General features: G+C 42.3%; 2 protein-coding genes across 2 annotated transcripts in view; both read left to right on the top strand.

Annotated features, from left to right (window-relative positions):
• The window catches only part of LOC105299271 (acyl-coenzyme A thioesterase 4-like), an 11,267-nt gene extending 9,494 nt beyond the window's left edge, over nucleotides 1-1,773 (top strand). The window contains exons 2-3 of the mRNA XM_011370932.2: nucleotides 4-149; nucleotides 1,174-1,773. Of these exons, the coding sequence (XP_011369234.2) occupies nucleotides 4-149; nucleotides 1,174-1,773 (746 nt within the window). The remainder of the gene's footprint in view (nucleotides 1-3; nucleotides 150-1,173) is intronic.
• An 8,021-nt stretch (nucleotides 1,774-9,794) lies between these two features.
• Nucleotides 9,795-12,743, top strand: part of LOC105299270 (acyl-coenzyme A thioesterase 6-like) — a 5,282-nt gene continuing 2,333 nt past the window's right edge. The window contains 2 exon segments of the mRNA XM_023537076.1: nucleotides 9,795-10,358; nucleotides 12,595-12,730. Coding sequence (XP_023392844.1) covers nucleotides 9,905-10,358; nucleotides 12,595-12,730 — 590 coding nt within the window. The 5' untranslated portion in view covers nucleotides 9,795-9,904.

Genomic DNA, 12,743 nt, shown 5'->3' with positions numbered 1-12,743 from the left:
TGGAATATCGAGCCAGCCTCCTGGCTGGCCATGGCTTTGCCATATTGGCTCTAGCTTATTACAACTTTGAAAATCTCCCCAAGAAATTCAACAGCATAAACGTCTCCTACTTTGAAGAAGCCCTGTGCTACATGCTTCAGTACTCCCAGGTTCTCCTAATGTCCTTTATTGTATCATTCTCTCTAGATCAACAGTCCCCAACCCCCAGGCCATGGACCGGTACCAGTCCATGGCCTATTAGGAACCAGGCCGTATAGCAGGAGGTGAACTGTGGTGAGTGAGAGAAGCTTCATCTGTATTTGCAGTGGCTTCCTAGCTAGCATCACTGCCTCAGCTCCACCTCAGATCATCAGGCATTAGATTCTCATAGGACCACTGGTCCCTGGTGCCAAAAAGGTTGGGGACCAATGCTCTAGATGTATCTCCTGAGAGAATGTCACTTTGCACTCATCTGTGCCATGTGCACTGATGCTGCTCCATTTTTCTTACACAGAAATTACTTTTGGAGACTTTCTTGATTTTATGTGCCTATATATTTTCCACTTTCTCAGATGGATTAATAATGCATAATAATCATAAAATACATGTGAGATTTTATTTAAAGGACTTTTGTTATGGAGCTTTTATTTTGTTAGCTTTGCATGCTTGTTTTTAATCTTTTTCTGATATCAGAGTATTTTCTCAGATTTTGACCAGAACTTGCCCATCCATTTTAGAAGCTAAGAACTACTTAGTTGAACTTTGAAGTCTTACTTTGTTTCTATAAAGTTAATCATTTGCTGATTTACATGTGATCTGATGAATGACTCACTTCTCGGAACAGATCTCAGTTCCATACAGTTAGATACCCAGGCACATTGAGACTTTGATCACGCCCACCTGAATGAAGTCTTGAATCTGACAGAATCCATGACTTAGCATTCTCTAGTGGATGATTCTTTGGAACATGTGTAACCAATTCCAAAATTTGCCAGTGAGTTTAAGATTTGTTTGCCATCTGGCCAACGAGATCTTTTTTACTATGTGGGAAGAAACTCTTGTCAGCTGAAGTTGATTCTCTTGTAGCCAATTCACAAATTAAAGCTAGTGGCATCTGTAGTTGCATTTAGAAAGACATTTTTCCATTGGGTAGGTTCTTGACTCTTGACTCTTCTTCTTTTCTTCCAAGTAAAGGTACCAGGCATTGGGCTTCTGGGCATTTCTGTAGGGGCTGATATTTGTCTTTTTATGGCCTCATTTTTGAAGAATGTCTCAGCCACAGTTTCTATCAATGGATCTGGGTTCAGTGGAAACAAAGCCATATCCTACAAGGAGAATTATGTCCTACCATGGGGTTGTGACCCGAGGAGAATCAAGGTATCTTTCTCAGGCCTTCTGGACATTGTAGATCTAATGAATGATAGTGTAGGAGAGTGTAAGAATCCCAGCATGATTCCAGTGGAGAAGGCCCAGGGGCCTATCCTCTTCATCGTTGGTCAGGATGACCATAACTGGAGGAGTAAGTCATATGCCGAAATAGCCTCTGAACGGGTCCAGGCCCATGGAAAGGAAAAACCCCAGATCATCTCTTACCCTGGGACTGGGCATTACATTGAGCCTCCTTACTTCCCCTGTTGTCCAGCTTCCATGAACACACTCCTGAAAAAGCCTGTGATCTGGAGTGGGGAGCCCAGGGCTCATTTTAAGGCCCAGGTTGATGCTTGGAAGCAAATTCTAAACTTCTTCTGTACACATCTTGGAGGTGCCCAGAAGGCAGCTTCCCCCAAATTGTAATGCATTGATCTGTTGTTGACATGAGAGGTACAAGGTCAGATTCTAGCGTTTAATAATCTTATGTGAATTAATTTTCCCCTGAATAATATCAAATTCATGTCATTGTATTATTGATGTATTTTAAGGTAACTTTTGAATAAGTTGTTTTATCACTAGTTTTACTAATATAACACATGCCTATTATACAAGATTTAATTGGAGTTATACCACTCAAAAAAATAAGAGCATCCTCATTGTTAAAATTTACCTTTTCTTCTAGATTTCTTTTACTTAACACTTTGAGCCATAGATGAAATTTAAAGCAGAACAAATACTGGGTTACTTTTTCCATCACTGAGAGAGAATGGCCATCCACTATTTGCTACTGGTTTAACTACTGAAAGCATGGTAGAATTTTCAATGGCCAAAAGTATACAGAAAATGTTGATGTAAGAAAAGCCAGACTAACCTTTTATTCTTTCTCATGGATTTCAGAGAAGAATCCTTTGGGAGGAGGAATTGAGGTAATGAAGGGGAACATCTGTTTCTAGAATAGTTAAGTCTAAAGTCTGTTCCAAGGGTGAGTGACTATGACTTATTTTCCTTCTTGCTTCCTGGCTCTAAGAATAAACTTTGGAAAATCATGGTGTGGCATTCTTAGAGGCATCATTCCTAACTTTCTTTGACATCATGGCCACAAAGCATTGTGTAAGTATATTTGAAGAGATAATGGCTGAGACTTTCCCCAAACTGACAGACATCAAGCCACATATTCAAGAAGCACTATGTCCTAGTCAGCTAGGGCTGCCATAATAAAATACCATAGGCTGGGTGGCTTAAACAACAGGCATTTCTCACAGTTCTGGAGGCTGGCAGTCCAAGAGTCTGCAAATTGGTCAGGGCTTAGTAGGAATGAATTACCTCTGTTCCCAGTGGCCAGGGTAGTTAGCCCGAGGTTTGGAGATCTTTCAACATGATCACTCGCATGGCAAGGAAGTTGGTAGTACTTCCTGTCTGCTGGGAGTCCAGGCAAGGCTGTGGGTTGAGGGGAGGGATCTCAATTTCTCTTGTTTTCACTGGCTCTTGGTCTGGGTTCCAAGAGTGGGCATTGCAAGAGATCAATGCAGAATTGCATGGCATTCTTTTGACCTAGTGTTAGAAGCTAAATAGCATCACTCTTGCCATACTCCACTGGCCAAGACAGTAACAAAGACCCACCCAAGTTAAAGGAGAACAGAGTCCATCTCTTGAAAAGAGTAGCAAGGTTCTAGAAGAGCATGTAGAATGGGAAATATTGTAACTATCTTTGGAAAATCTGCCTTCTGGTTCACATTCCTCTCATATATAAAATATAACTTCCTCAAAAGTCTCAGTCCATTATAGTATCACACTCAGATGCAAGGTCCAAGACTGCATCATCTGTATCAGGTCCAGGTACAGATGAGGCTCCTCAGGTACAGTTCCTTGGGTACAGCTCCTTGAGTATCATTCTCAGTCTGAAGACCTATGAACTAAAGAAACTACTTGCGTGCGTGCGTGTGCGCACACACACACACACACACCACAAAGGTAGGATGGATATAACTCATACACATTCTTATTTAGAATGGGGAAAATGAGAGGCACACAACAGTCACTGATCCCTAGCAATTTTGAAATCTAGCTGAGAACATGTTGCTAATTCATTGGTGCTCAGTTTACTCTCTGAATTATTCTCTGTAGCTCTTGGTTTCACCCTTTAAATGGAAACCTTTATTTTCCATAAGAAAACTGAATTAGCAACTAAAAAGCCTCCTCAATCTGCTTCCTAGATGAAAAAAATTATGAGTCCAAAGATCTCTCTTTATTTTGCACACTCTTTTTGTTCAAGTTCGCAGTGCTTCCACCAGAACAATTATCCTAAGAACTAGGTGGTTTTCTAAAAATCTTAGCAGAGTTAACTCCATGAGACAAAATTCACAACTATAAGTCTGTCTGGGATAGGAACTCCTCTACCTTGGGCTCCTCTAGGATCCTCTAGGACAACACCCATAAGAAGCCCAGAAGTCCTATTATTTAATAGGATCTCTTAGGCACACTTTAAAATCTTTAGAGGGCTTTTGTCAATCAAATGTTCTATGAAGGCCCTACCTTGAATCTTTCCAAGGTATTTACAAAGGATCTCCCACAGAGCTACCCAGGATTTGACTTTGGTCTGAGGTCCTTTCTTAATAATTTGCCATCTGAGAGGCTGGGAATGAGAAACAGTATTACTGTCGAACTTGTCAGTTTGACTATCTAAACCTGGTTCCATTGTATTTAACAGTTCATTCTTTAACTCATCTCTCTCTCTTGCATTTTATCGTAGGCAGCAAAAAGCTGCCAGCTGGCACTTTGATTACCCTGCTGGGAAATCACTTTAGCTTGATTATTGAATTCATTAGGTATATTTTCTATTTTCACATTACTGTAAGTGTCAGAGTTTCCTCCAGCTTCCAGTGAATTTTTCTTGCTTTCCTTTGAGCCCTCCTCAATAATAGCCTCCGTGAGGCCCTTCGGGCCTTCACTGGCAGCCTCCTTGGAAGCCCTTCCAGTTTCCACCTGCCACCCAGTCCTAAAGCCAGCTGTGATTCTTATGCATATGGATCTCTCCACACGCTGCTTGAACTTCCTCATAGCATGCTATCTGGGTTTTAAGAATGAATGTGATAGGAGAGGAAGGTGGAAATACATGGCATTTACTATGATTTAGCTTTGGAAGTCACATAGCTATGAGGCTGTACACTACGAGTTGAGGCAGACACAAAGACCTCAGGTACAAGGAAAGTGGATTTGGCTCTACTAGGGAATTGGCAAGGTTCTAGAATAGCATTTGAGATGGGAGTTATTTGTTGTACTCATCTTTGGAAAATGCAACCTGTCCACAGAATTGTTATGTAGCAACAGGCAACAGAACACTGCTAAAAAGAAAAAGATAAAAATAATCTCACCAGAAGCCACAGGAAAAAAAACATTCAAAGGAGCAAAAGTAAATGTAACAACTGACTTCCCAACAGCCATAATGGAAACAAGAAACCATTGAAATGATATCTTCAAAGTGTTGAGAGAAAACATCTGACACTTTAGAAGCCTATTCTAGCAAAATAGATCCTTAAACATAAAAATATTCTTCAAGTTTATTGAAAAAAATTTTTAATTTAGTAAAATAAAAAGTCACTTTTAGGAAAATAAAAAAAATGTGCCCAGTGCAATAGACTGCATTCCCCAGTAGAACTGCACTTCCCAACAGAAGTGCGCTCCGCACGATAAAGTTGGTGCCTGCCGTTTCATACTCATGTCAACTCCTTGTGCATTCGTCCAACTGGGCCTCACACCGTTGAACCTTCTAGGTCAGGTCAGCAATACCCCGGACCCTGACAGATGGGATCCCAGTAAGCACCGTCAGACACTGTTGTGTTTCTTGGCTACAGCTTTAAAAATGATAACTTCTGCATGGTTTTACCACCAAATATACCTTATCTAAATTTAAGAAGAGATGCAAATATTCCCAAAGCAAATTCACAGATACAAATCTTTATAAATCAGTACTGAAAGAGAAGGATCTGGAATAACAGAAAACTGTGAGATTGTGAGAAGGAGGTCTATTTGGGGAGAAGATTTAGAGTTTAATGTTTGAGATGGGAAAATGAGGGGTTGAGGGCACCATGTCTCATGGCTGTTTCTCCTGGGCTTTCCAGAAAGAAACCAGAGCAGGTCAGGAGCATTCAGCTGGCCTCTCCCCAGACCAGAATCTCTGACTTTTCTTCTCCTCATGATGTCGAAGGGTAAATTTATTTGGTCCTTCTCCATAAATCACCTCAAACTCACCCAGTATTAGTAGAGGTAAAAGAGAAAGGCTTCTAAGGTCCAATTAATAGATAGACACAATATTGAAAAAAGGCCTAATGACTCACTAGGAAATCCAGCTCACTAGGAAATACAACCAGACTTCTGGAAAATCTATGTTAAATTGGCTATAAGGATCTTAGGATAAAGGCTGAGGGATATTCAAATAGACAAGGCCGAACTGGAAAGAGAGTCTTACAATGAAGACTATCCTCTGAATATGACATTCCAAGAGTTAGATGCTCTGTTCCTGTTTTTGATGAGATTATGGAAATTACATGACCCTAATTATCGGATATTTGAGAACAACTGCAGTCATATAATAGAAGGAATCGAGAATGATAAAAAAAAAAAAAGGCCATTTTAATTAGCCTGAGGCAGGACGCCTTAGTTGTCCAAATGATCTACTTTTTGCAAAGAAACTGGCATTCCTATTTTCCCTAAGATTTACATCCTGCTCTTCCAAACAGAGGCAGAGCTACTGCAGGGTGGGGATGGTGTTGGTGGTGAATACATAGAGAACCAGCAAATAAGAATTTTTTTTAGTGAGCCAGTGTTTCATTCTATTCATACAACAGTTGCTTGGTCAAATTCTCTGGCCATTGCTTACTGGTGATCTAATAAAATTACAAAAATAATTAATGCAGCACCTGAAACAGTTCATCTCTCAAACTGCCCCAGTAACAGCTTCAGCTAGAGCACAACTCTTGGTGCTGATCACATGGGCTAACGTATGTAAAAAATACTGTCCCGAAAGACACACGGACTACCAGGAATCATTGAGTCATAGGGATCACACTCTTTATTCAGCCAGCTGGGTCTGCCAGGGGTACACAGACCCCAAATTAAGCAGCCCCAAAATGTAGAGGTACAGAGTTTTTAAGCCCAAAACCCCATTCTTCATTCTGTCTGAATACAAAGGTCTATTTTTCTCCTATTCACTACCTGTCAACCTATAGGTCGGGGTGTGCAAGCGGGGAGTACAGAAGCAGAAAGCTTGTTATCAGAATGTTATGTCCCTATGATCAAAAGCCTTTTGTTCCCATGGCGATAGTCAAACAGTAATTTCCTACAAGTAATAAATCTCAAGTAGTCATTTTTCAGCCACCATATTGGCAAGCACTCCACTTGCTAATTTCCATAGTTCAAAGTTCCGGGAACTGAGCCAAGATAGGCCTCACCAGGATAAGGATGAAGCTTTTAATGTACCCAGAAAGCAAGTGGCTGTTTTGAAAACTATGCTTTCCATTAATCTCTCTGAATGTAGAGAGCCTTCCCTTAAAGACTAAGAATGAGGCCCTTCAAAAGGAGAGACATGTGGCCCTAATGTCCTTTCTCTCTAGACCCACTGCAATATCAGATTTCTCCGAAGAAACATATGTCTGAGTCTTGACGCTTTGGACAAGAGAAATATTCAAGAATTTCAGGTAATTTTAGATATAGGATCAGAGATGATGCAAATTCCCAGAAATCTTAACTGAATGGGAAAGACTAAGGGTTTGAGGCTTAAGGATCTGAAGTGGACAGGTTTTTCAAACCCTACAGGTTGGACACAGGACCAAAAGTGTCTTTTTTGGTGGTTTCATTTCTCCTTAATATTGTTCTTTTAAAATTTTTTATTTTGAAATTATTTTAGACTCACAAAAATATTGCAAAAATAGTACAGGTTCCCTATAACCCTTCCTCCAACTTCCTTTAATGTTAACACCTCACATAACAATAATACAACTATCAAAATCAGGACATTAACATTGATACAATACTATTAACCATAAGAGTATTATTGAAATTAAGTTATTGCTATCTTGGAGAAAGAGTTTACCCAAGTGGGTAGTATAGTGGCTGCTAAAAAAAATCGTGGATTTCTCTTGTCCCACCAAAACTGTAAATATGAAATAGTACCAAGCCCAGGATCATGGATACTAGAGTGACTGAAAGTCTGTCTCTACCTCCAGCCCTTTTCCCTTTCTCAGTTGGGTTTTTGGGAAAGTCAACGGATCTCTCCAATGTTGAGGATTACAGAAAACTAAATGAACTCGTGTTAACTGTGGCTGACACTGTTTCTCTATAGGAAGATCCTTCTAAGTCACCCTTGACTGGCATTCTTTTATTGATCTTACTAGGGTATTGTTTTCGGTCCCAATACATTTTAGATATGAATAACAGTTTGCTCTCACTTGGCAACCAGTGGTCTCCCTTAACAGTCTTGTCTCCAAGACATTTAAATTCTCTAACATTTGTCAGACTCTATTAAGGTGGGATTTTAACAGATATCTTAATGCTAATTCAGATAGTGAAATTATTCATTTTATTGATGGCATACTGATCAGAGGTGACTCAGAAGCAATTGTTTCTGAAGCCCAGCCTTTCTATATTGAATTTATAACTGAAATGCAGTGAGCTGATAAGCATGGGGCCCTCTCAGAAAGAAACATTTCTGGGAGGGTAATTATCTGAGGTAACCAGAGAAATTCTACCTTTGATCAGACAAAGTCTTTTGTCCATCCATGAAGTCCCTATCCTTAAAGTGGAGGCACAGAAATCAATTTTTATGTTTAATACTTGGGATAGCATGTCACACATCTGGGTATTAAGTTAAAGCCATTTCAAGTCACTAGACAGGCATTGGAATTTGTATGAGGATGCTCCCCTCTCATGAGGGCAAAGTATGTTCTTAAAGCAGATGATTGTTTTGTGGATTATGGGCATCCCCTGGTAGTTGGCCTGTACAGTACCTACTTACCTGGAGTTCTAAGTGCAGAATTCCCTAGAGGAGGGCATTTTTGAATGGCCTGGCGTAGACCTCCTTAACTGCTTTTCTCTCATTTGCCTGGAAACCATTTCCTTGCTTCTTTACAGCAACCTGGGCATCGGGGAAGGGGGAGAGAAAAGCCACCTTTCTCACTGATTTTCTGAAATCTGAATGCAAATTTTAATTATTGTGTTGGTGGTTGTAGCAGCCCAGGTAAATTCTTGGCAAGCTATTCCTAGACTGAGGACAGCCTGAAATACTTACAACAACAGGTATTTAAAATATGCTGCAGCAGTTACTTCAGGAAATGGAATGGGGAAAGCTTATAGAACTCTTGAGACCTGGGCCTAGTTCGATATCTTTTTGTTTAGTTTGTAAATATTTATTGAGCCTCAATTTGCTCAGCATCTTCCATGTGCTCCATCGCCCCTTCTCCACCCTGCTCTGTACCCAGACAGGCTGAACTGTATGGTTAGATTCAGCCAAAGAGAGCCTGATACTGCAGGGCAAGAGGAGAGTGAAGTTAAAGGTTTTATTGTCCCCACTTCTGCCACCTTACCATGGGTGCCTGCCTCCTTCTATGAAGGCTACAGCTACTACCAGGCAGCCTTCTCCCCTTGAGGCTTCAGGCCCAAGTTTCTGCACCAAAACTTTAAAACAAACAAACAAAACTTTTCCCATGCCTTTACAAATAGTCTCTTTATGAAACTCTCCTCAAATTACCCAGTTTGAAAGTGTCACTCGTTTCCTGCCAGAACTCTGATACAGCTCAACACTGACACTGCCTTGCGACCAGATTTGTGAGTTAAAGAACAAAACATTTACTGAGCATCTACTATAGGTCAATCAGGACAGTATTTTTTACATACGTTAGCCCATGTGATCATCACAATAAACCTTTTACAGATAAGGAAACTGGATTCATAGGCTTAAATATGTACCTTGCTGAGGATCACTACGCTATTAAGGAGCAGGGTCATACTGGAACCCGGATAGGTCTCGCTCTGTAAACATCTACCTCTGGAGGCCTTGCTAGGAACCCTTAGTTCTAGGGAAAAGGCTTGAGAAAGACTGAGAGGCAAAGGAGGGATTAGGATCATGCTCTTCTTCCTATCCCCTGATTTACTAGTTCTACGGATTTCGACTGTCCCTCCCCTCCTCCCCCTCCCCCCCGCGTTATTCAAGAGTCAACTGAACAATCACCTAGGATGCTTTTTAAAAATCCAGCTTCTTGGAACCACCAGGGTATTTCCTAATACTTAGCTTTCAGCAGTTTTCGTACTTCTATTTCGATACACCACATTGGATTGCAGGGTTAGTAATTAATTTACTTTAGCAGACACTTTCTTCTGGCACTAGTGGATTTGCACAAACTCTAGGGGGAGCTCACACAACGGATTAGAGAGTGTCCCCATACCCACCCAATGGGAGCAGTGCAAAGATTCCAATTGCTACTGCTCCCGAAGGAGGTGTAAGGACACTAGGCCCCGCTCGTGATTCCGCGGAGCACACCCCACCTTTTTTGTCGCAGTTAGGATGGCGGCGACGGTGACGGTGGAGCCCAACCGCGGCCGCTGGGACGAGCCCGTGCGCATCGTCGTGCGCGCCCTGGCCCCGGGGCAGCGGGTCACGCTGCGCGCGTCCCTGCGCGACGAGAGGGGCGCGCTCTTCCGGGCCCACGCGCGCTACTGCGCCCACGCCGGCGGCGAGCTGGACCTGACGCGCGCGCCCGCGCTGGGCGGCAGTTTCGCGGGGCTCGAGCCCATGGGGGTCTTCTGGGCCCTGGAGCCCGAGAAGCCCTTTCTGCGGCTAGCTAAGCGAGACGTGCAGACGCCCTTCGCTGTAGAGCTGGAGGTGCTCGACGGCCACGAGCTCGAAACCGGGAAGATCCTGGGCCGGGCAGTGCACGAGCGCGACTTCCTGGGGCCCGGGGTGCGGCGGGAGCCAGTGCGCACAGGCCGGGTTCGCGCCACGCTCTTCTTGCCGCCAGGTCAGTTGCCGGCTTCCCTAGCTGCTCTGGAAGTCGGGAGGAGTGGGAGACCCTGGGCGGCCACTTGCTTGGCCAGGAAACCACATGGGTGTGGAACTTTCTTAAACTGGTCCCGGCATTCCAGAATCTGTCGTGGATTTGGTTGGAATTCTTAAGTTTCACGGCACTTCTTGGAGATCCTGTCACTCCCTTAGCTCTATGCTTCAAAGTGCATACAACATATATTTGAGAGCTGGCTGTGTTTCAAATACCGATATTAGGCAATGAGTTCTGCCTGTGTGCAAAAGTGATTTTTATCTCCTTTCACATCAAACTTACAAGTAGGCCAAAAGCCACAGAGACAGTTTACCATAATCCAAAACAAACAAAACTCCCTGATCGTCCTCTCCCCACTATTGTAAACAGTCTGACAGTGTTTCTCAACCTGAGATGATTGCCTCCCACTCCAGGGGACATTTGGCAATATCTGGAGACATTTTTGGTTGTTACATTGGGAGGTTGGGGGGGAGGTGCTATAGGCATCTAGTGGATAGAGACCAGCAATGCTGCTAAATATCCACAAAGCACAGGACAGCCCCCCAACAAAGAAATATCTTGGTCTAAATGTCTGTAGTGCTGAGGTTGAGAAACCCTAAACTAAGTAAAAACAAAGACTTACTAGGTAACAGCAGCGTGGAAACAAGACCCCTGACCCCACCCTTTCCAACCAAATGCTGGACTGAAACCCCACTACAGAGAAATGCTGGAGTTTCCACAGCTCAGGGGATTATGTGATTATTTTCCAAAACAAGAGGTCCTGCTTTATTCTTACAGCTCTTCAGCAACTCACAGCCCTAACTAGTGGCTGCCTACTCAACTGTGAACTCCTGGGGCTGGAACTGGGTCTTCTAGATCACTATATATTTCTAGAGGCTTGCACAGGGATATGGTAGAAGCTCAATAAACCATATTGACTGATTCATTAAGAATTTCCTAAAGACTTTCATGAAAAAAACAAAAACAAAACTCACCACCTAGTCATGTCAATCTTAAGTGCTATTTCAGTGCCTAGTATGTGGTGCATTTAAAATTTATTGTATTTTGTCTCAAAAGCCGTAAATAATGTAGAAGGGTTCAATTATTTAATAAATATGTGTTAAGGACTGTGCTCTGTACCGGGATGCAATGGCTAGCAATATCAGACATGGGCCTCACTGTACTTACAGCCTAATAGAACACATGGGCAATTATACTTGCTCCTATAATGAGTGTAGTAAATGCTAAGGCAGGGGAGGTACAAGCCCAGGGTGGGAACATATAAAAGGCTATCTAACTCACTTGGGGAGGGGAGAGAGATCAGGGAAGTCTTACAGGAAGGGAGATCTAAATTTAGATTTGAAGACTGAGAAGTCAACCATGTCAAAAAAAGGTGGAGAGGGGAGGAGAATAGTATATACCATTTTCAGGGGCCAAAGAGAACATGGCACATTTAGGAATAGCATTGTTTAAGGCTGGAGCAGAGGGCATAAAGCGACAGGGAATATAATAATCCCCTATGTATGTAGACTGCTTTATGCCTTTCAAAGCATTCTCAAATAGATTTTTTACAAAAAGAAAAACAAGAAATAAAATTTGGTGGAAAATGAACATCTCATCATGTTATTTGTAATTTCATTTACTCTTGAACAACATGGGCTTGAATTGTGCAGATCCACTTGTATTTGGATTTTTTTTCAATCAATATAGAGTCGGTCCTCTATATCACTGAGTATATGGTTGGAGAGTCTACCAACCATGGATCAAAAACAGTCTTTTCCATCTTTGGTTGGGAATCCACAGATGTGGAGGGCTGACTATATATTGTTCTATGCCATTTTATATAAGGGATTGAGCATCTGTGGATTTGGATATCTGCAGGGTTCCTGCAACCAATCCCTGTGGATAACTAGGGACAGCTATATGGGGATTTTTGACCACAAAGGGGAGGGGGGCAGCTCTCCCAACCCCCGTGTTCTTCAAGGTTCAACTATATATTATTTTCATCGTTTTGTGAAAATATATGAGAAATCCTAGAGAAAAGGCATTTTGTTCTCCCTTCTCCCCACCGGTTTTTTTGTTTGTTTGTTTGAGTAAAAAGGGTCCTTCCACGAATCCCAAACCCCCAACCTTCCTTGCTTCTCTCCTGACTGCCAAAATCTAAAACCTAAGAATGTCTTTTAAGAGTCTAGAGTTCGTCATGATTCGTGGTATTCTCCAGGTGCAGGGCCTTTCCCTGGGATCATCGATCTGTTTGGAAGTGGTGGTGGCCTCTGTGAATACAGAGCGAGTCTCCTGGCTGGACATGGTTTTGCTGTGCTTGCTCTGGCTTATTTCAGATTTGAAGATCTCCCTGAGTATCTGAATAAC

The sequence above is a fragment of the Pteropus vampyrus genome, unplaced genomic scaffold, assembly GCF_000151845.1.
Source record: "Pteropus vampyrus isolate Shadow unplaced genomic scaffold, Pvam_2.0 Scaffold177, whole genome shotgun sequence".
NCBI lineage: Eukaryota > Metazoa > Chordata > Mammalia > Chiroptera > Pteropodidae > Pteropus > Pteropus vampyrus.
Note: the sequence above shows the minus strand (reverse complement) of the source record. Positions and strands in the feature narration are given on the sequence as shown.